The sequence below is a fragment of the Triticum aestivum genome, chromosome 5D (assembly GCF_018294505.1).
Source record: "Triticum aestivum cultivar Chinese Spring chromosome 5D, IWGSC CS RefSeq v2.1, whole genome shotgun sequence".
Taxonomy (NCBI): domain Eukaryota; kingdom Viridiplantae; phylum Streptophyta; class Magnoliopsida; order Poales; family Poaceae; genus Triticum; species Triticum aestivum.
Genome location: NC_057808.1, coordinates 278,197,790 through 278,220,507, shown reverse-complemented (window position 1 = coordinate 278,220,507; position 22,718 = coordinate 278,197,790). Strand labels below are relative to the sequence as shown.

The following is a 22,718-nucleotide window of genomic DNA, read 5'->3' as shown; positions in this document are numbered from 1 at the left end:
GCAGAAAATAAGCAAATTTTCAGCACAAAACCTCCTGCAGATTTAAATGTACAAAACACAAAATTTGCAAGCAAAGCTAGACAATTGTGGAACCAGGGGTAAGAAGAATCACCATCAAGAAATTGAAATGGCAATATTTTCATTTGTTCACATTTTACTGAAAAAGTCTGGAACACCGGAGAGAATGGAAACAAACCAAACTACGGAAAGCATCTTTTTGAAAAATACAGGACTATTCTGCATCCATTCTTGCCAAGAGCCAGTTTGGTTGGGGACGTTGCAATTGACTGCAAAATCCAGTGTGTTAAACTGAGTATCTACTAATTTCAGCAAGACTTTTCTGTTACACCCACATAGAAGATTATTTAAACAAAACAAGCTGGTATACTAAGAAAAAGCTACTGCGATACTAAACAGAGCCTAATAAGATCACATTTGTTCACTTCTATCACAAAATCAGTACATCATGCTTGAATTCCAGATTGTACAGTTACTGATCCATCCAGTCATCTCACATTCATATACCTCACCTATGGGTCGACCATCAAGATCTGGCTACACCAAAATTCGGTAACACTTTGCAGTTTGCAATCATAAGCAAAGCCAAGTTCTTTGCAGTTTGCAGTCATCATCCACAAAGATTAAGAGCTGGTATCCTACACTACTGTGTCGCCCGTTCTCGCAAAATTAATCCTTTCCAAGCTAGTGTCAATGTCTATGCCAGTGCCTTTTTCTAGAGCTAGTATCACCTCTCACCTTACCTCTAGTCTCAAGAATTCTGGAAGCAAAACAGATGAAACCAATGATGGCCATCGCATACAGCGCTCTGTAAGGTGCCAATGCCATGGAGCTAATAAAGGAATAAAAGCCACCTATGAGGTACAGAAAGCTCATTCCAACTTCGCGCCCTCTCCTTCCGGGTAACTTAAAAGATATAAAGCTGGCAGTTGGCTGTGATCCCAAAAGTCCATGCAGAATAACACCAACACAAAGGGCAGAATCAACAAACCACGGAAATCTCTGACCCACTCCGATTCTCTGCACAGAAACAACAGGAACCGATTTAAATCATTACTGATTAAGCAGCGTAACATAAGTTGCTCGCTGAAGTAACATCCTATAAATGTTTCTATGGGATGTCCGCAAAGTGCCCAGGTTATAGAACACAAAATAATAGTGGTTCCAGAATCAAAGTTGGCAAGGTACAGTGACGGTAGGAACATGAATCAGGTTCACTGGGAATGACCCACTGGAGTCAACCATATCTTATTAAAAAAATCTATATCCTGAATGGTAGCGTGATTTTTGCTTGGGTAATTAAATGAAACCCTGATCATAACTAGACGTAGAAAATTGAAACCGGTCAACCATATACACTAACCTGTATGCTGACAGTAACATTATATTTTCAAGATACACATTACATAATTAAATGTTCAGGCCTTTCCATGGATGGCATGAGTCAATTAAGACACAATTATATGTCTAGTGTAACATAGCAATGCAAGTCCAAAACTGAGGTGCCAGGCTGAGCTGCAGTTTCTTCACAACAGTAATCAATTATATGAAGGTATGCTAGACAATACAATAAAAGCAATGGCCTGTCTAGCATATGTTGCCTAAATATTAAGTGCACAATAAGATGATCATTCAGCCAGGATTCATTATTAGTTATTTATCAACGACGGAGACTGATTGACAATTAGAACCATGTTTCATCCTTTTTTCACAGGACCAAGTTCACAATTAGAATGATATGAATATAATAATTCAGTTGAGGCACTGGCTAGTGGACATTTGGTCTATTGAGGTGCTGCTCACAAAATCAGTACAGGGAAGAATATTTTCATGCTTTATGTCATCACTGATGAGGCAATTACTGTCATTGAGGAGTTTGTCCAAAATCATTCAGATAAGTAAAAACAACAAACCTGTATCCAAGCAATAAGTGAAGGCACAAACATGAGTGTAGCTAGAAGATGCAGGATCATAATCCCATGCCGACAGTCAAACACTTCTAGCTGGCTGTCAGTAAAGCTTTTAGCAGCTGTTGGGCTGTCATCCATTGGCAGAAGTTGCTCGAGCCCATCTGGTTTACTTTTGGATTGTAGAATAGGATTATTATCCATCTTGGATTTATACAGGTCCTTTTTCTGAGCGATGTTACGAAACGAAGCTCCTAAGAAACTGTTACAGTACCAAAGCATCCACTTCAGTAGTTGAACAACTGGGATTACATATAAAATGTATACATATATATATGGCCCTATATCATTGCATTCAAAATAAGTTCCAAGTACGTTTTATGATTCTAATCCATGCATACAGAACTGGAGGCAAGAAATTTGTCCCTATAAATACTGGAGTAGATGGTGCTTGTCCACCTGCCACTTCATGTCCACCAAAAGTAACTCACTCACTAACTAGTGGCACTCACTAACTAGTGGGCCATCTGTCCACGATCTCCACCATCTTATTTTGTGGCTTTCAGAATACATAACATGATACTTTCATGGTTTATCCGTTGTAAATTGACTTTATTTTACAAGTCTAACTCAATTTCTGTGACCATTAGATGTCGTGTGGAGATCAATGCGGTGCCTGATTGGATGTACCTTTGTTATTTTGGTAGCAATACACAGGCATGGTGCTAGTAGGCACAAACAAGCCACTGAACACTTTGTTGACACGCATAAGTAAAAGCAAAGCCTTGTTTGGAATGCAAAAGTTTTTCCCGTTCCTATAGGAAATAAACTCCTGCCTAACTCTTGCATTCCAAACGGGCCCTTATGGAAAATCATATAGCTAGAACTAGTGTATATCAAGTTAAAACGTACCTGCAGAGGGCTGAATGGGCATGGAAGGAATGTGAAAGAAGTAACAGACCAAGACCAATTGCTGGATGAACGAAGCAGACAAGAGTAATTGTAGCAAATGCTACGGCTATATTTGTATTGTTCTTGATCATCTGCACAATCTTTTTCAAAGTACATCAGTTAGTGTCAACAAGAAAAATCAGCAAAACATGCATATCTGCGTATACTCTCATACTTCCAGGAGGCACTTACCTTGAGAGACTGAAATGAGAACGAGAAAGCGAGGAACTGGCGAACAAGTGGAGAATGAGCACCGTCCTCCCAAGATTGCCAGCTGTAGATCATTATTTTATTACAAGATAAGTAATCAAAAAATGGTGTAATGTTTGTTGCACACATACTTGCTTCAGAAACTCCATAATGGTACACTGCAAGGCTCACTAGTTTTACAATCAGATTTTCCTTTGTGGAGACCAATTTCTCAGGATGCAGAATATGAAGTGCATATACCGATCGCATCACAGAAGCTAATTGTTTATTCCTAATAAACAAACAATATATAGGTAATAACCATAAAGAAAGAATGTCCAGCTACACCGAAGTCCCTAACCCAATTCAACACCACAGCTCTGACAAACTCTAGATACTGCTGTGCACTAGTTCTCATTTCTGAAATCAAATCTCAATTTCTTAGCACAAGTATACTGATACTTAGATGAGGTAGTAAGCCAATAGCATAAGTAATATACTAATTCAGGATACACAAGTCCACTGCATCATACAATAAGAGTATCAAATGTCGGTTCTATTATCTCATTATTCAACAATTATCCCCCAAACAGAAGTAAAAAAACGTCAAGTTTATTCCGTAGAAGTATACTGTTTGTACATTAAGTCCCTGAACTTTAGATTGGCTTACTGAGCCCCCTAAACTTACAATCCCCTCGTACAACTTAACAGTTTTACTACCATGGAGAACCCCTGATCAGCCTACCTCTCTGACGGGGATCCCCTAGCTTTGTCAACTCACTGCCCAAACACGATCAGCTCCACGCACATGCAAATGATAAAACTGTTTCACTCCCAACATGCTGGACGAAATGCTAAGATGAGCGATTCTTTTCCAACGACATGGAGAAGAACAATGTCAGTCTGTAGAGGGATAAGAAAAAGCACATGCATCTCTATCTCCTCTCTCACTGCCCTATCTACACAACACGACAGATATCTTCAACGATGCACCCATGTGGTGGTGGCATGTAAACCTGAGAGCGAGCTTGATGCGTGCTACACCTACAACAACGAAAGCCGAGTCCAATCTCAGGTGTGGCGGTTGTGGGCTCCATGTGGCAGCGACGACCCAGCCACGGATCATTTGGTTGTTATGGGGGAGATTAGAACTCAGGTCCAACTCGATCGGACAAGGGAGAAGATACCTCGGAGATAGTGGGGAAAGAATAAAGAACAACGGGAGGGAGACAAGTCAGGGAGAGAGAAAGGACGAAGTACAGATCTACGTGGCAAAACTGTCCTCGGGGAGTAAAATGATCTGATGTTAAATATTAAGGGGTTAAATTAGACGATTTGAAGTTCAGGCTGTTAATTGAACAATCATGATACTGCAGTAGAGTAAAGTGGACATTTTTCAAATACAAATAATAACTTAATACTCCCTACATTCCATAATGTAGTGCGCCCACGCTTTTCGAGATTTAACTTTGACTATAAATTTAACCAACATGAGCGGCTGCGGCGGGGGCATGACCGATACCTTTGAATTCATATTCGAAAGAAGTTTTCAAAGGTATAATTTTTCAGTAAAATGATTTATGTATTATTGGTCTAATTTATGGTCAAAGTTAAATCTTGAAAAGCGTGAGCGCACTACATTATGGAATGGAGGGAGTAAGATTTAGACTACTAGCTCCTGAACATTCCCTGCATCATGACAAGAAAGAACAGAAGAAAAAAAAACTTATAGATGTATTTAGCATGTACTAACCGTCTTTTGGCGAAGACATGTAGAATGGCAGCCACATACAGAATCAATTTCGAACTTAGTGTTACCAAAATGGTGAAACCATTGGCAACTATGTAGCAGACCACAGTAACAAACAAGAAGGTTCCAAATCGAGGGTTTTGCTGTGTAGTGAAAAATAAGAAGGCAAGGAAAAGAAGTATTGGCGTGAAACAAAGGAACATCAACGGCTTTGGCTTCAGATTAGTCTCAATAGCTGACAAAATAGATGGCACAGAAGAGTCACATTCCCATGCTAACGATTGTCGCATCAGGCCAAACAGTGTTATGGCAATCATGAAACCAAGAATCTGCAAAAGACATAATAATAGTTTAACAGGTAACCATGGGCAGTCTTATGTAGCTATCTGGCTACAGTAACTAGCAGTTCTATGCAAATATGCTGTAATCCATCAATGGTGTAAATTTGATGAATAATGACTACATAATCATCAATGTTGTACCACGAGAAACACATCATAGGCAAACCAGTGAAAAGAATCGGACGGTCGTATAGCAAGAAAAACACAAAACCCGAAGTTCTCCTCTAAAAATCCATAATATGCATGCCCTCGCCGCACAAAGATAAATACATACACAAATGGCCTATTAATAAGTATTATACATTCCCTATTCTGTATCATAAAAGTATGTAAAGCTAAAACATCCCCCTTCTACAGGTTGGCGAAATTGTGACCCATTAGCCATCAAGATTAGCTTGTTTGTCTTAAATGTTAGGGTATCATGAGATATTTTGTACAAACGGATGCATGGAAAAGGTTGAGCAAGGCCTATAGATTTAAGTAGTTGAAACAGCTACTGTGGGATGTTGATTACAAATACATCACTGTTGTGTCCTGCATTAACAATTTAACATACAGTATCTAGCCAGTAGAATAATAATGTGGTTCCTTGACCTTCAGAAAACAGTCAGGATTAATGTCCTTAGTAAGAAAGTACCAAAAGGTCTTTACTTCAAGAAGATTACAAGTAATAGACAGTTATTTGCAGTGTGTTCAAAGACTCAAACATGATGAGAGCCACAGATATGCAGGCACCCAGGTGAGGCGAGGATAGCACACCAGGAAAAAAGACTCTCAATTCATCTGAACCCAGCTGCCCACCTGTGGCCTCTCCATAATGTTACTTAGCCCTGGCAATGCTGCCTCAAACTCCCACTATCTCTAACGCACAACAGCCCAGCAGCAGGCCTGGCGATGGTGAGTGGTGACACAATAACAGCAACAAGTGGGGCTAAGGTTAGCCCCACTGTCAACCTCCCTCAATCAGCCATGAGATGGCAACACAATAACGGCAACAAGTGGGGCTAAGGTTAGCCCCACCCCCACTATCTACCTCCCTCAATCAGCCATCATGTTGTCCCCAATGCGCATAGATGCCAGGGTGATGGCCGCTAACCATGATAAGAGTGCTTAAGGAAAGGGGTGTGAACAGATTATAGACTCCACAGCACACAAGACATGTCATGTTTGGGCCATATCTGTTGATAGTTACTAAACCTAAACTTCTACTCCCTCCGTTCCAAAATAGATGACTCAACTTTGTACTAACTTTAGTACAAAGTTGGGTCATCTATTTTGGAACGGAGGGAGTAACAATCAATGCGGTTTAGCGAAGAGAGACATTATGATGCCACCCGCAAAACATGACTCGAGCTCAAAAATAAGGACTATGCTGCAATCATGCTAAAGTTGTCCTGCAAATGAAGATTACCTCGGATGAGTACAACAAAAAGAATCTGCTAGTTGCAGCACCAAGCGAAGCGCGAAGACTGACTTTGTATGAGCAATGCGGGTCAGCCTACAAAATTTGGAGCCACCTAAATAATGAGTTCAAAGTTGAGAAATAACATATTCAGTTTATGTCTAACATTGGATAAGCAACGACTAAAATAGCTCAGTGACAATTTAGGGCTGCATGGACACCCCAACGTTTTCATGTTAGAAATGAACATCACGGTAATAAAAATTATAAAACCTTGAATTTTGGAGAGACTTCATTATGTGTCGAAGGTGGTACATGGCTAGTCGGAAGGAACTAGGGCTAGCAGCATCGTCAACATACAGGCTTGGTAATTGGCAACACTCCCTGGGTGTGGTGAGCAGCATCACAAGAATAGAGAATGGTTGCATGGGGACTAAAGATGGCAGTCAGTTGGCGACAACACTAAGGTGCTATGGGAGCACATCAAGTTCGTCAGAATTGTGATCCTGAATCAAATCAGAGGTTCTATGGTAGGATCACAAATTGTGGGATCAATGTACGATCGAGGATCAAAATTCTAAGACTGATGCAGAATCATTAGGACTGGTCAGTCAATCTAGGGTCGTAGAACCTATGAAAGATGGTAATTGCTGGCCGTGCACGGCGGCTACAAGAAAGATATAACACAGGTATTAAGCCATTTGTACAATGATAATTTAGAAGATACAATAAAATATATAAGCAAGTGTAAAAAGGGTTTAGTGCATTACAAAACCTAAAAATATTGGAGTGTCAATTTCCATAACATGTAACTTTCCAGTGTCATTACTGAGGTTACTTCCACACAAAAAAACAGTACGATAAGTAACCTTACCAGGACTAGCACAGTAGTTTTCTCTGCCCCTTGGTGTGAATCCCAAGTAGCAGGTGACGAATCAACCACTACAGTTTCAGAATAGATATTCGGAATAATGTGTATGCCTGATACAGAATCCCAAGCCAGTGCAACAGGTGGGAAGCACCGTAATTTACAAAGGTCTGCAATGCATACATATGAGAAGTTACAAGGTAGTAGCAATGCTTAACCAAAGTTCTTCAAACAGATAAGTATGACTTAATCTGGTGCAACAGCCAGTAAGTTGATCATCTACAGATAGGTGTAGAGGTTATGTCTTGCATAGATCATAATGGCCAGAACAGAAAGCACACAGGCAATTATTAGTTCTTACGTCTTGTATAAATCATAATAATGATCGGAATAGAATGCATACTGGCTGTTATTAGTTGTTATTACTATCACCCATTTACAAGTAAAGACTAGGAGAAAAAAGTCAAACAGATGCAGTTGCTTACTGTTTTTATCAGCTTCGATTTGGTCACCAATATTTTTTATTCCACATCCAGTAGTTCTCAGTGAGAACAAAACTGGTAGAAGACCAAGGCTGACCGAAAACGACAGGGTTAAAGCCATTGGGTGATCCTCCTTCAAAAATATTTCCTGGGATCAAGACATCTAGGTTTCAGCCCGTTTTGTATCATAAATTAGACAACATCATATATATTATGTTAAGTACTAATTACTAACTTCAGGTGAATAGCTAGAGTGGACAATCCTGCCAACAGAAAGTGCACTTGTTCCTTCCACTGGATTAAAGAACTGCCCCACTGCCATCGAAGCCGCTGGGGGAGGTCTGCCTGAAATCGTCTGGATACCAAAATATTAGAACAACCAGTGTATCAATTCAATGCGCAAATAAAAGGCTTACTATGTGCATCTATTGATATTTTATAACCACAAAATATACCAAAGGCGTATGAGATGGGAGTTCAAACTAAACTGATGGGTTTAGTTTTTATTGACACATTTTACCATATTTATATGAGCTAGAATTCCCAGACTTGCCGGTGTTCGCGAGGTACATCAAGCTTGCTAATTATGTCAAGGTGCCAGACTTGCCGGTGTTCGCGAGGTACGTCAAGCTCGCTAATTATGTCAAGGTGCTCTGAATCCAGGCAGTAGCATCCCCAGACCTGAGTTTAGCACCTGCCACTACTTTGCCTCACCACTATCCATGCCTGTTGCCATCCAATTTTGACTTTGAGCAACCCCCGCATTATCACTACTCAGGCCAACTAATCTAGTCTCTTTGTAACAAGATAATCTTTAATCATTATTTAATGGACCAAGTCTAATCCCTCACATTGCTAGCCTTGTGGGTGCCAGCCGGACACATTGCCCCGACCAAGTCCATAACACCCTCTAATTTCCAATCCATAAGAACATCAGGTTGGTGGTTCTGTTATAAAGGATGGACAAAAAGACTTGACCTACCTACATATTGCCTACTTAGGAGGAATTGTCCATAATAGGCAATAGGCATTCTACAACTCCATATTTATTACTAATTAATGCATCAAACTGCATATTTATATTGAAGCCAACCATATCAAATTCATAATAAATTCAGGCACACAAAGTATCATTTATGTTACATCTCCATGAAAACAAACAATATTTGGTTGCCTTAGGTGTCGAAAGTAGAGGGACCAAAACCAACAACAACAACAACAAAGCCTTTAGTCCCAAACAAGTTGGGGTAGGCTAGAGGTGAAACCCATAAGATCTCGCGACCAACTCATGGTTCTGGCACATGGAAAGTAGAGGGACCAAAACCATGACAATGATTTTATTTTTACAAAACATACTTTCTGGTCGATTCAACGTGTCTTACTCTTTCTAGACTTCCACGTCATAAATAATAAACTAGAGATGGGTCTTATTATTTTCACATGCAGTAGACAACTGAGCTCAGGTTGTTTTGTTAATTATAACTGAAGCTCAGGTGTCTTACTCTTTCTAGACTTCCACGTCATAAATAATAAACTAGAGATGGGTCTTATTATTTTCACATGCAGTAGACAACTGAGCTCAGGTTGTTTTGTTAATTATAACTGAAGCTCAGGTTGTTTGTGGTTCTCTGGTTAACTTGGAAGATTTTTTTACATTTTTTCCTTATTCAACATGAATTTGTAAACACAGTAATCGCCTCTCTACTCGCATGTATGCTGTACAAAAGTTAGTGTAAGATATTATATTAAAAAAACCTGACTAACTGGTTGGGTTTTCTCTTTGGCTGGGTTGAAAATATCCAACATTCAAATTAAAGTTGCAAGCTTATCTGTTTATGACAAAAAACAATACCAATAGGGCTTGCCTATGAGTTGTTCATTGTTAATGCAGCAGCATCGCCATGTATTGTTTGTGAAGACATTATTTTTACAAAGACTTCTATCTAAACTAGCATCGCCGACCCATCTGGGCCACGTACAGCCACCGCATACATGTCCTTTTCCTCTGCTCTGGGCGGCCAAGGCAAGGGGGACAAGAGAAGCAGAGGGCGCAATGAGAACATAAAGCGAGCAGACAGGTGGGCCAGAAAGTTAAGTCAGGCAAGCGATCTTATTCACCTGGAGTTATGTAAAGGGTTTTCACCGCCATGCTAAGCTGCCAATAACCAGGGGACAGGGGAAGAGGCTGTGACAAATGAGAGCAGAGGTGAAAGGTAGGTTCGCCTTGCCCTCCACTGCAAGAGGAGCTCTAGCGTCGTGCAGGCGGCGAGTCACGGATGCTAGGGCAGTACAGTCACACCAGGAACCAAGAGTAGATACATGAAACTCCACTAATGCCTTCAAGAATATGACCAAATCACAAGACCACGGTTCTCTCCTCCAATCCATCCAACTCCCTAGCAGTAGGCGGACAAATGCTGGCTGCAGACGGACTCATACAACACCGGCCATACGAGTCAGCCAGACAGGGAAGACTATGTGTGGTAAAAAGAAAGGCCACAGAGCTCCAGCAACCAACGAAAATGAACAGCCAAGATGGAGGGACGAATCTGACGGACAAAAATCTCAGAGCTCTAAGGAGCATCTATTTCCAGTACCGATTTAGTTAGATAAGACTTGATTGAGCCTGATCTCACAAGACACGTTTGTGAGAACAAATGTACTCCCTCTGTAACTTAATGTAAGACATTTTTGCAGTTTAATTTAAACTGCAAAAACATCTTACGTCTTACATTAAGTTACAGAGGTTGTATATTTGAATAGAACACTTTCAGTATCACATGATGGTAGTTATCAGTTATGCTTATTCATTGCATTTCTGTACCCTAAACCACACACCTTTTTTATTAGCACAAGTAACAAATTATCTTGTGAAGAGGTTAGGATGGGAGAAATTCAAAGCACACTATATTCAGAAAGTTAACTCACAAAGAACATATGTGGAATTAGTTGCACAAAAGCATTCTAGATGAAAACAGGAATGGTTCAAGGGAATACCTGCCGCGAAGCCACCGATATAGTCATGAAATTGTAACCATTCATATCTTCTGGACTCAGCAAAAGAAAGGCAGAAGGAGGCGGTTGCTCAGTTTGGCTCCCGGGTTCTACCTGCTCGACAAGCAATAATGATGACAACGTGAATAAGGGAACAAATGGTATGTTACTTGCAGTAGATGAAGGCAAATGAGCACAAGAAATAGAATTGGTCCATTGTACAATGTGTACTGTACAAAAGCAACGTTCAGAAAGAAAAGAAAAAAGTACCCTCAAAAACAATGATTTCCACTGCACCAAGCATAATAAAAAAACAAAAGGGAAGGAGAAGCTTCACAATGTGGATAGCATGGTAAAAAGATACTTAAATCAACAGAAGTAACTTGATATAACTGAAAATGTGAGGGTTATTTTGTTAGGTAGTAGCCTAACATAATATAAGAAAATAGGATTCAGATGCTGCAGTTGATAGTATAAAGACAAAGCAACGTTGGGAACAGAGAAGTCATTGAGACCATTTGTATCGTAAACAGTATAAACAAGAAACCTGCTACATGAACCAGAAAGATGGAGAATGCCAGGATGTAGGAACATGAAAGGTGAACAGTTAAAGATATTACCTGTTTTGGTGCAGGTCCTGCTGGGATATGGACCATCTTTGAGGTAACTTCAACTATCCTTTTGCTAGCAGGTACTTCATTTTCAATGGACGAACGATGCTTTTCTGGCCACAAGTGAATCCTGACTCCAGAACATGGAGCAAGATTTGTGACAAAAACAAAGTGTCCTCTTCCATTTGAACCCTTCAACGAGAGAACAGTTAAGCGGACAAAGTTTATTCAATTAGACACCTGCTAAATTTGTAATATGGTGTCCAAACAGTACGCAGAACTTTGAAAAAGCTACACTGATCAAACACTAGTAAGACAATTTCACCTACCAGCTTTTTAATATCTAACCATCTTCTCCTGCCATCCATCGCTAAAACAGTAACCAAATTTGACTGGATATGCAGGTCCTTTTCAAGGCCATCACTTGTCCATAGAACAGATGGTGGGCAAAAAAGTGTATCATTTCGCTGCAATTCTATAGAAAATATATTGTTATGTAAAGACGACAAGAATGGCATGAGAGTTTGACAGCACTTCTCTTTTATAACACTTTATTTATGGTTGATACCACATTGGTATTACAGTGTTTAGAGATGTATTTGTAGATATGATATGTCAACTGAAGCAGTAAAATGAGGTAGAAATTATTACTGACAAACTCACTACAAAAACTGAACCACGTCTATTTGTGATTTAAAATAACAGTGTAATACCAAATGAGCAATTTTCCATGCCCTATAAAACATAATAAACTAGAACTGCCATGAGTGTAATATTATAGCAGTAAAGTTAGTTAGCCTAAACAACATCTTAAATAGATTAGTGTTAGTACTGAATTGGACACATGATGAAAGAAACAATCATGACACATAATTGTATACATCAAAGTTGTTTTGAAAGAGGTGAACTAGAGCTACTTCCACAAACCGCTTCAGAACTTCCACAGGCAGCAAAAAATATTTTTATTTGTAAAATGCAAGATGCACTTTTATATTTCACATTCAAAAAATGACAAAGGCTATTTTAAAACGTTAGGATGCCATATGAAAATGAATGGTCACTTTTGACCTAGATTTCAGATCCCCGGCCAAGCTTTATGTGCTCATAAATAAGGGTACACATACCACATCTTTTAGGCCATTAATAGTCAATTATGCAAAGGATGCAACAAGGAAAAGAATGAAATCGTACCACCGGCTTCCCTGGTATCACTCGCAAGAAAATTTGAAGATTGAGAACCTGAAACATGATTCATCCAACTCAAAGACTGGGGAACTACACTCTGGAGCATTTTCGCAAACACAAAGACTCTTTTTTGTGAACTCAAAAATGGCTGCCGATCCACAGGATCTATCATGCTAAGAAGAGTGTGCGCGACCTGGATAAGGTTAAAATCCCCATAAGTACAGTACATTTCACTGTAAAGCATTTAATGCATTTGAGATGAGTAAATGGTCTCAACCTGTACAGCTAATTGATTGCACCAGAGGATGGATTGATGTTCCATGGATAGCCAAACATTCTTCACACTGGAGCTCCCTACCATAAACCCATGAGTAGAAGGTACAATGCCATCCAATGCGGCCAACCTTGACCTAATCTGAACCAAAATAAATGGGAACTCAACATTTGATTGGTATCTACTTTAGAAAGACATAGTTAATGTCACAGAGTGATCAATTAATGCTACACCGTAACAAACTAATCATGTAGCATATAATCTATCGAAATTCTATGAAATTTCAGATTAGTCTTACAAGCAGCTTCTAAAATTGAATGTAATAAAATTACCAGTATAAGCAAAATCACGTTTCAAATGTGTAAATTATGATTTAGTACAAGAAAAAACTAACTTTATTTTATATTTTGTGAACAGACAATTATACATCTGTGACTTGACATTATCAGAATACTGAGTATCAGCAAAGAAAACAGTACAACTTTACGAGTCATGCCCTGATACTGAGTTACTGACACGTGTTCCTTAGTGCCACTGTATCTACAACAGAAATTACTAATCACGGAAAAAATGAGTACAGATTTCATAATCTCAACCCAGTATATTATAGAAATAGTCTTCTAAAACTTGTGAGAAATTTGCAGTATCCAAGTGAATCACATACAGCAAATAAGCAGTCATAGATCTTAGATACTTACAAACAAGGAAATCTTGTTATCAAAGAAAATAACATAGACATAATCAAATGTGCATAGGATTAAGTGATTAACTACTTATAATATACCAGCAGCAAAAATAATACCTGATAATCATGGATGCCGCCTGATATAGAGACAACTACTACATTTGAGAGTTTTGGACTGCTTGTATGTGATACTCCTTTCTTGTATCCGTTTCTCCATTCTTCATTGACATGGGAGAAAAAATGACCCAAGGACGGCTGCAGAGCAACAGGAGGATACCTGGATGAGCAATCATTTTATGTCATGAGTAACACTTCACTTGCCCACTGAGTCAGAAGCGAAAGACACAGAAAAATTCCACAGAGAGAGAGTACTGGTGTGGGCTGGAGAGCGTCAGTATAGTTTCAACAGCTGATTTCCTTAAGCCCGGGTGGACAAGAGCTGCTCGAGCCACAAAACCACCCATTGAATGTCCAACTAGCATAACACTAGATGGCAAGTTACCAGTAGAACGAACACCATCCTTCGATCGTGCTAAATGAGATTCTTTGTATTGATCAAGGATCTACAAAGCACAGAACAAATATGCTATGAGCATATTCAATGAAACATATCGGAGAATAATAAGAACTAATGTGTTCTACTTCACAGGAACAAAATGTGGAAATAGGAAACTGTGTGGATTTGTTTACAAGAGCATAATCATATCGGACATTCTAAAATTCAATGCAGTGGAATTGTCCTGATGATAGAAGTTATACATTCTGCAGTCACTCCCTCGTTTCTTTTTCCACGGCGTATTTTGATCGGTTAAGACAAGGTTTTGACCAGCAATTACTTTCACAAAATGTTGTTTATGACTTTATGTGATAAAAAATCACATTCATAAGTACTTTTAAATACAAATCAAATGACATTGATCTTATGTTATAAGAATTGCATACAAATGTAGTAACTGTTGGTCAAGGAGTTGTCTTAACCAATCAAAATACACTACATTGTGCAACACAGGGAGAATAGCTTATGACTGAAGGGCCCATTGCACTCTATGCTAAGAGCCTAAGATCATATCTTACGAGTTAAGAGTTGGTTACCCTATGGATGGCATAGACAACATATTCAGTATGCTCCTCAAGTATGCGACCATCCATTGCAGAGTGTTCTCCTTCAAGATCAACAGTAAACCAATCCAGAATACGGCCATATTGTGATGGAAGGGAAGAATCTTCCAGTTCAAATGCACTAGATGGTTCCCGATAAAAGGAGGGCTCAAGTGGACCGTTTTGATATGCTCGAGAAGATTCTGCAGCAAATGAGCGAACCTGGATGTATAGCATGATAACAAAGAAAGAATTCAGTAACAGCAATACAGCGACGACAAAATAAGCAAAATTACAAGTCAAACAACATTCAATTGGACTATCTTTCCAGAATGGTATTGTGGGCGGGCGAATATGGACTTTAGCGGCCAATCCATGTTCTTCTCCACTGAAATGCAGGCCACGTAGGCTACGAATAAATACGTGAACGCAAGGTGCAAAACAGTAAAGAATATGCAATCCTATTCCATTTCTAATCTATCGGTGCCATATGTGGCCTTTTTATTCCAGTACACGTTTAGTCTTAGCTCTTTACGACTACTAACAAGTAGCAGTGCTTGGACTAACAAGTAGCAGTGCTTGATTTACATGGCCATATTATAAAACAAATATGAAAGCAGGCCTTCACCTGCTTGTAGCTCCCGCCGTTGCCAGGGATGAAAAGCACGGGCACGCCGTCAAGCTTGCGGACGCGCTCGTCGAAGTCGATCTCCTTCCACCCCTCGTGGTACAGGAACAGGCCGTATCTGTCGGAGGAGACGTTGTTGGGGGCGTGGATGGGGATGTAGGTCGGGTACATGTAGGTCATCTGGCACCCGTTGGGCGCCGGGCGCACCAGCCTGTTGAGGGCCGCGAGCGTGATCCAGGCGGAGAAGAAGAGCACGGCCCCCAGCCTGCAGTTGCCGCCGAATCCAGCCATGGCGTGCGTGGATCGATCAAATCCGAAGCCGCTGGTCCCGCTCACGAGCTCGGCATGGAGCCGCGGAGAAGGGCGAGATTCGAGCGGAGACGGGGACGAAGGAGGGGGGGTTCTGGATCGGAAGAGGGGATCTCGGGCTCGGGATCCGGTGGAGTCCTGCGGAGGCCCGTGGTTCACCCGCCAAATGTTACGACGCGCGGCTCGTTCTGCTCCGCGGTCGGGTCTCCGGTCGGCGCGAGGGGTCTCCGGGGAGGAGGAGGAGGCGGGATCAGGGGGAGGTGGTGGGAGAATGGCGGGCGGAGATTTGGAGGAGACGAGGCGGCGATGGGCAATTTGGGGGGAAACGATGGGAGGTGCGGCCGCTTTGGTTGAATGGAGTTGGAACCTACTGTAGGGCCTATCGGCAGTGGCTTGTCGGATCTGGAGCCACTTTCTGTTTTCGGAGGATACAAGATTGACACTCCACGCGCTGTGCTGTTCGGTGCTTCCCTGAGAACAAATATTAGGGCTTTTTTTAGGTGTAAAAAAAAGTATTAGGGCTGGTACACTTAAAACTCTAAGCTCCCAAAAAAGCCTGCGCTCTGGTGCGTTGAGACTGTGGTCTTCATGGTGGGCCGCATCTGTCAGTGTCTGGAGTGCTTGTTGGACCTAAAGAATTTTTCTCCCAGGACCGACGAATCTCCCCTGAGCCGCAACTTCCACTGCTCCTTCTAACAAGCTCGATCCTCACCCCCCCCCCCTCTCCTCTCTTTTGCCCGGATTTGAGTTGCAGATGTTGCCCCTTAAAACTCTAACCTTTCAAAAAAGTTTGCGCTCTGGTGCGTCAAGACTGGGGTCTTCGTGGTGGGCCGCACCTGTCAGTGTCTGGAGCGCTTATTGGACCTGAAAAATCTTTCTCCCAGGACCGACGAATCTCCCCTGAGCCGTAGCTGCCACTACTCCTCCTACCATGCTCGATCCTCACCCCCCCCCCTCCTCTCTTTTGCCCGGATTTGAGCTGCAGATGTTGCCCTCCCTCCTCAGTGGCGTAGCCAGCAATCTAGCAAGGTTTGGTTGTTGCCATACCTAACACATGACATGTATGCTAGGTCTATATGGACTATGGTACTTCATTTAAGATTTGAGCTGACACACATATACTAGTAACCTCCGCCACATCAGGAAATTGTTCCTGCATCCGCCACTGCTCCTCCTCAACACCTCATGAGCCTCCTCCTTTTCTAAACAGCCACAACAGGTGGGATTGGAAGTGATGGCTCGTACGGTGGGGAAAGAGGATGTGTCGAGAGAGATCCCGTGGTGGTCGACGCGTTGTGGGGACGGAGGGTCGCACATGTAAGAAAGTGGTGGCGTTCGGGGACAAGGAGGGATGTCACGGCCTTGAGTTTTGCTGGTTTATGATAATATTGATCTTAATGTTGTTAGCTTCCTAGCTTCTTCTGAGGTATTAAGATGTTCACTGTGTCCCTGGCTTGCTCACCTTCGTCGACCCCACCCTGATCGACTAGGTCGCGTCCTCACTCAGGATTGAACATGTGTGCTCTGACAAGCAATTTGTGGTTCGCTCTCGAAACAAAACCATGGACGCTTACCGTGTGGGTGGACGAGGCATCCGAATTTTGTGCAGTGCTCCAACTTTTTTTGTCATATTGAGATGTATGGAACTATATATAGATAGTGAATTCCCCATTATTGGTCCAACCGGGAACGGACTTGTGGTGCACGCATCAAGTTGCTCAATGTTGGCAAATATGTGATTTTTTTTGTAAATTGTTTTATCGAACTATTTTTTAAAACCCATGATTTTTCACAAATCCGTGATTTCTTTTCAAAACGACGAACCTTTTCAAACCCATGAACTTCTCATTTCAAAATTGATGAACTTTTTCAAATCCGTGAACTTTGAAAAATCGATGAACCTTTTCCAAATATGTGAAACTTTTTTGAGTCCGCGAATTTTCTGAATCCCGCGAACGTTTTCTAAACCCTTGAACTTTTTCGATTTTGTGAACTTTTTTTTAAATCCATGAACTTTTTTGAATCCTGTAAAGTTTTTTTGAGCTCATGAATTTTCTAAGTTCATGAAGTTGTTTTCAAATCCATGAACTTTTTTCAAACTCGTGAACTTTTTTCTAAACCCTTGAACTTTTTTCAAATTCATGACTTTTTTCAAATTCAAATTTGTGATTTTTTTTCAAAAAAAATTGAAAAATTGAATTCATGAACTTTTTAAAATTTAAATTCATGAACTTTAAAAAAATCGAACTATTTTTCGAAATTATGATCCTTTTGCATAACAAAAAATTCATGAACTTTTATTCAAATCCAAACTTTTTTAAAATTTATGAACATTTTTCAAATCCAGAAATTCGGGAACATTTATTCAATTCCGTAAACTTTTTCAAATTCAATTTTTTTCCTAATTTCGTGGTTTTGTTTTCAAATATGTAAACGTTTCTCATGTCACAATTGTTTTTAAAAGTACTATGAAAAACCATCTGGGCTTTTTCATAGCAGACCAACTGCATAAAAAATCAAAAAATAACTACCTTTTTTTTAGAGAATGAAAAAGCAAACTATCTGGCAAGCTGTGTGTAAACTAGTACTGCTATCCAAATTCAAGATGTTCAATTATCGCTAGATAGTAGATACTCGTCGTGGTTTTAGTTCAAATTTGGAACAGAGCGAGTACTAATTTGACAATCACAAACTCACAATGGCCAAACCCACAAATTACCAAGGCAAGACAGAACAATTGGAAAGTCAAAATTCAATCAATATTACTGAATAGACCAAAGCAAGGGATTGTCCAAAACAAGCATAATTTAATTTAACAGTACGCCTTGCTGAATATCATCAGATCCAAATGACACTTGGATAGCATAGCATCAAAAGATTGCTTAAATGGCCTCATACAGGCCAAGATAATCAGAGCTTCCCCGAGAGAGATGGCACACAATGAGGAAGTGATGACCTGCGTATCAAGAGCTGACTTCAAAAAAGGATGCGCCAGTTCCTTTACAAGTCGCCACACGGCCTGAATCATAGAAATGACAGAAGGATCAGCTACCAAATTTGCACTGAAATAAGCCGATATAATTTTACCAGCATACAAGATGAGCACGTAGTAGAAAAATCAAACTGACTTGTAACCAGAACATTAGGCTCATGTCTATGCTGTTTACCGTTTAGAATTCTATCAAAGAGCTGTCAGAAAGATTGCTCCAATTCAGACCATTTGACAGTTATGGTAGTATGAAAAGAAAGCCTAAATAAGTGGGCTATCTTCTAGGCTAAAAGTCCCTAAACAAAACCATCAATCGATTTCATACAGCAAGGAGTACGAAGTACTTAACCAATAATCACATAGCGAATGACGCATATGTAATCATAAGAATGTTACAATATCCATTCTAGTTTTTGATCTTCTAAATGACCAATTACTAGAAAATACACAAGCAGTATTATACCATTACCAATTATAAAGATAAAAGAATATAAGGGTGACATCATCAGAAGTTAAAGTGAGGAACTTAATGTTAACAATAAGGACCAGCTCCCAACCCAGTAGCACAAGACAAGTTTCTAAGAGAAAACAAGCATTAAGGTACACACTAGATGACGATTTCGGAGGTATACAATTCATAGACATGAGCTAAAAGATCATTTCTTAAACCTGCGACATGCCTACGAAACAAGCTAAATAAAACTTCCAGCATAAAAACAACCTGCATTTGGGAACTATAAAGGTAACCTAAAAGATATTTTATAACAAATCAAAATGAGCAAGGAAATCAGATATACAGGGCGGTTAAAACGCAAACCTAATGTACAAAATGCAATGTAAAAATAAACATTACTCCCTCTGTATCAAAATATAAGACATTTTAGTGTCAGCAAAGGTCTTATATTTTGATACAGAGGGAGTTCAATTCATTGGCAACCTAGTTAACTAGGTAAATATTATGTTGTTCCTTGTGCCAAAATTACTTACCACGTAGCGTGTACTAAATAAAACTGGTTCTAGGAAAATCACATGAAGGGACTGTAATACAGGACATCAAAAACCAGTCAAGCATACCAGGATAATGTGTAAGAACAATTCAGAAGTTGTAACTGGGAAACTTTCTGAATGTGAAACGGCAGGATAGGATAATGAACGCACAAATTAGGGAGTGTATCTCTACAACTAACAGGACACCTGTGATCAGAAGTTCAAACAGACTTAGATATTGGAATGATGGCCTCCCATCCATGTCATTTAGAGCATAATCACTTCAGTATTCTACCGATCTTGCAAGAAGAACTGCCTATAACCTTACATGGATACACTTGTGCCTCCAGGTTCTACTAGCCTAATCCAATGCCACTGCACTTACTCATGGTATTATGCACATGGAACAAACTACTGCAAGCAAACACATGACAAAAACATTGATCCGAGTGTGCAAAAGAGCGAGCAACATCGCTGGACAGAAATGGCGACAGGGTTTACCGAAGTCAGTCCTCTGGAGCGAGGAACGTGGGCGGCCATGCCAGGGAGTAGGCGAAGACGGGGTGCGCATAGTCCTTGCCGCTTCTCGTCGGCAGGCGCTCCATCTTGCCGGTGTGCAGATCGTACGTGTAGCGCCCAAATCCCCAGGTCTTGATGAACACCTTCCCTGTGCGACCGGCGTCCATGTCGGTGGGCCAGATGCAATGGGTCCTGAGCATCCGGTTGCTGGGCATGCCAGGAATCATGTCGCACAGCGCGCTCAAGTCCACGATCCTCCTCTCCAGAAGCCAACCGTTGTCGCTGGACCTGCCCTCCCCGCGCACCCAGAGATGCAACTGCTGCTGGCCGTCCGTGACCAAGCAAAGCCGCCCATCCGGCGTCTCCCCGACGCGGTACTTGCACATAGCCAGCGCGTCGATTCGCAGCGCGCGCGGCGCCGGCAGGTAGGAGAACCTGAGCGTGACAGGGTCCAGCACCAGCACGCGCTCGGAGTTGCAGATGTGCCAGTATATCTTCCCGGCGGCGTGCACGCAGCGTCCTTCGAACCGCCAGGGGTCGAAATCGACCACGACATCCTCGTCCCGCGGGAGCGCGCGCCAGCTGCAGTCGCCGTTGTCGACGGACGCGACCCAGGCGCGAGGGTGGCCGCCGTCGATGGCGAAGCAGACAGCCTCGAAGCAGAGCTTGCTCGGGTGAGCGCGGTAGAGCAGCGCGGAGCCGACGTAGTACCTCGAGCTGCGGTCATCGGGCACCGTGTCGCGGCGCGGGGGCGGAAGGAGCGTGCGGCGGCGGGTGGCCGGGTCGAGGACGAGGAAGCGGGGGATGACCTCCTTGGGAAGGGGGTCGGACGGCTCGCAAAGCAGGAGGCCTTGATGCGAGTCGTAGAGGTAGAAGCGGAAGGCGTCCGGAGCGAAGTCGAGGGAGAGGCGCGGGGAGGAGGCGTCGAGGGGAGCGAACACGGCGGGGGTGTCGGGATCCTTGGTTTCCTCCAGCGGGAACGGGGGATTGACTTCGGTTGGGTGGAAGAAGTGGCCGAGGAGAGGAGGGGCGCGAGGAGGCAGCTGGCGGCCAGGCGGCGCCAGCGGTGGCAGGCGAGGGCGGCGCGGAGGAGGTCGACGAGGCAGAGACGGCGGAGAATGCTGAAGATGTCGAACTCGGCGAGCACGTCGATCGAGACGTCCGGCGCCGTTGCCTGTGGCTCCACCGGCGGCGGGGGAGGAACCGAGGTGGAGGAAAGTGGGTCTCTTTTGGTTCTGGTCTTCTTCCCTTTGCTCTTCCGCGCCATCGCTGGAGCTGCAGGAGGTTTCGGGAGAGGGGACAGGACGGAGGACTAGCTAGCACGCGGGGCAGCGTTTGGCAGGACGGACATGTGATTTCCGCGCTGCCTTTTCGAATTTGGGGATGGGGTTGCGTTCGACTGTAAACTGATGGTGAGGTCGAGCTGACGGAAATTGATTTTACACAATGAAAATCACTCAACTCGTGCTCAATTTCCACTTCAGTCACTGGCTTAGGGTAAACCTGATCATTCCCCAGGCCGGGTCGGGTCGGGTTCGGGCCAGGCTTGGCCAAGCCCGATGAAAAAATCCCAAGCCCGAGCCCGGCCCGGCCTGGCCCGAAACACATGAACAATGGCGTTTTTTAATTAAATTAATCATATTCAAGATATTATATTAGTTTAGTATCCCTATATTTCAAATAAAAATAATATATATAGTCATTTCGGGCTTTCGGGTTCGGGCCTCCGGGTCGGGTTCTCCATGAACAAGTTTAGCTTAGGGCGTGTTTGGTTGCGTGGGCGGCTTTAGCCTGCACCGCATGAGGGATCCTGGGTGAGCGTGGCCTGGCTGAGCTGATGCAGAGATTGGTTGAGATGTGTGTTTAGTGCACTGTATGATATTGTTGCATGAGAGATGTTGTATACAATAGATGTTGTTTGGTAGACTGCATTTGAGCTTAATTCTGTGAACCTTTCTTTTCCAATTTCAACAATTTCAATTGGATCTGGATCATTCCATGGAACATGTAAAAGAAGGTTGAACTGAAATCTGAACTAAACTCAGGGGGAGAGAGGGGGAGAAACGCTGCGCCGGTTGCGGCTCGCAGCGCGCAGGTGCTCCCCTCTGGATCCGTGGCGGACGGCGTGAGCATGGAGGAGCACCGGCGAGGGAGCTCGGCCGGCAGCGGGCGGCATGTCCCCCGGCGTGGGCGTGGAGGAGCGCTGGCTAGGGAGCCCGGACTGGTGGCGGACAGCGTGTCCCCGGCGTGGGCATGGAGGAGCACCGGCGACGGAGCTCGGCCGGCGGCGGGCGGCGTGTCCCCCGGCGTGGGCGTGGAGGAGCGCTGGCTAGGGAGCCCGGTCTGGTGGTGGACGGCGTGTCCCCGGCGTGGGCATGGAGGAGCACCGGCGACGGAGCTCGGCCGGCGGGCGGCAGTGTGTCCCTCGGCGTGGATGTGGAGGAGCGCCTGCTAGAGAGTCCGGACTGGTGTGGACGAGGGAGCTCAGGTGGCGGTGGCAGCAATGGATCTCGATCAAATTTGATGTGTGA

The 22,718-nt window shown here is 42.7% G+C and overlaps 1 protein-coding gene and 1 pseudogene across 3 annotated transcripts; both read right to left on the bottom strand.

Annotated features, from left to right (window-relative positions):
• Positions 1-300: 300 nt before the first annotated feature.
• LOC123120927 (uncharacterized) lies at positions 301-16,080 on the bottom strand. Of its 3 annotated transcripts, none has more exons than XM_044540889.1 (18): positions 15,384-16,080; positions 14,750-14,977; positions 14,030-14,220; positions 13,775-13,934; positions 12,976-13,113; positions 12,705-12,891; positions 11,843-11,988; positions 11,523-11,705; positions 10,906-11,016; positions 8,144-8,263; positions 7,912-8,056; positions 7,433-7,596; positions 6,568-6,654; positions 4,819-5,144; positions 3,069-3,150; positions 2,838-2,968; positions 1,932-2,187; positions 301-1,038 (listed from the first exon to the last, which is right to left on the bottom strand). In XM_044540889.1, the coding sequence occupies exons 1-18, from the start codon at positions 15,672-15,674 to the stop codon at positions 709-711; spliced, it is 3,276 nt and encodes a 1,091-aa protein (XP_044396824.1). In that variant the 5' UTR covers positions 15,675-16,080; the 3' UTR covers positions 301-708. The 3 variants fall into 3 exon arrangements, with proteins under 3 accessions (XP_044396824.1, XP_044396823.1, XP_044396825.1); XM_044540888.1 differs by having other exon boundaries at positions 386-1,038; positions 2,838-2,977; positions 15,384-16,078; XM_044540890.1 differs by lacking the exon at positions 15,384-16,080 and having other exon boundaries at positions 386-1,038; positions 2,838-2,977; positions 14,732-14,970.
• Positions 16,081-18,479: 2,399 nt separating this feature from the next.
• LOC123124663 (uncharacterized) lies at positions 18,480-21,542 on the bottom strand (annotated as a pseudogene).
• Positions 21,543-22,718: the final 1,176 nt, after the last annotated feature.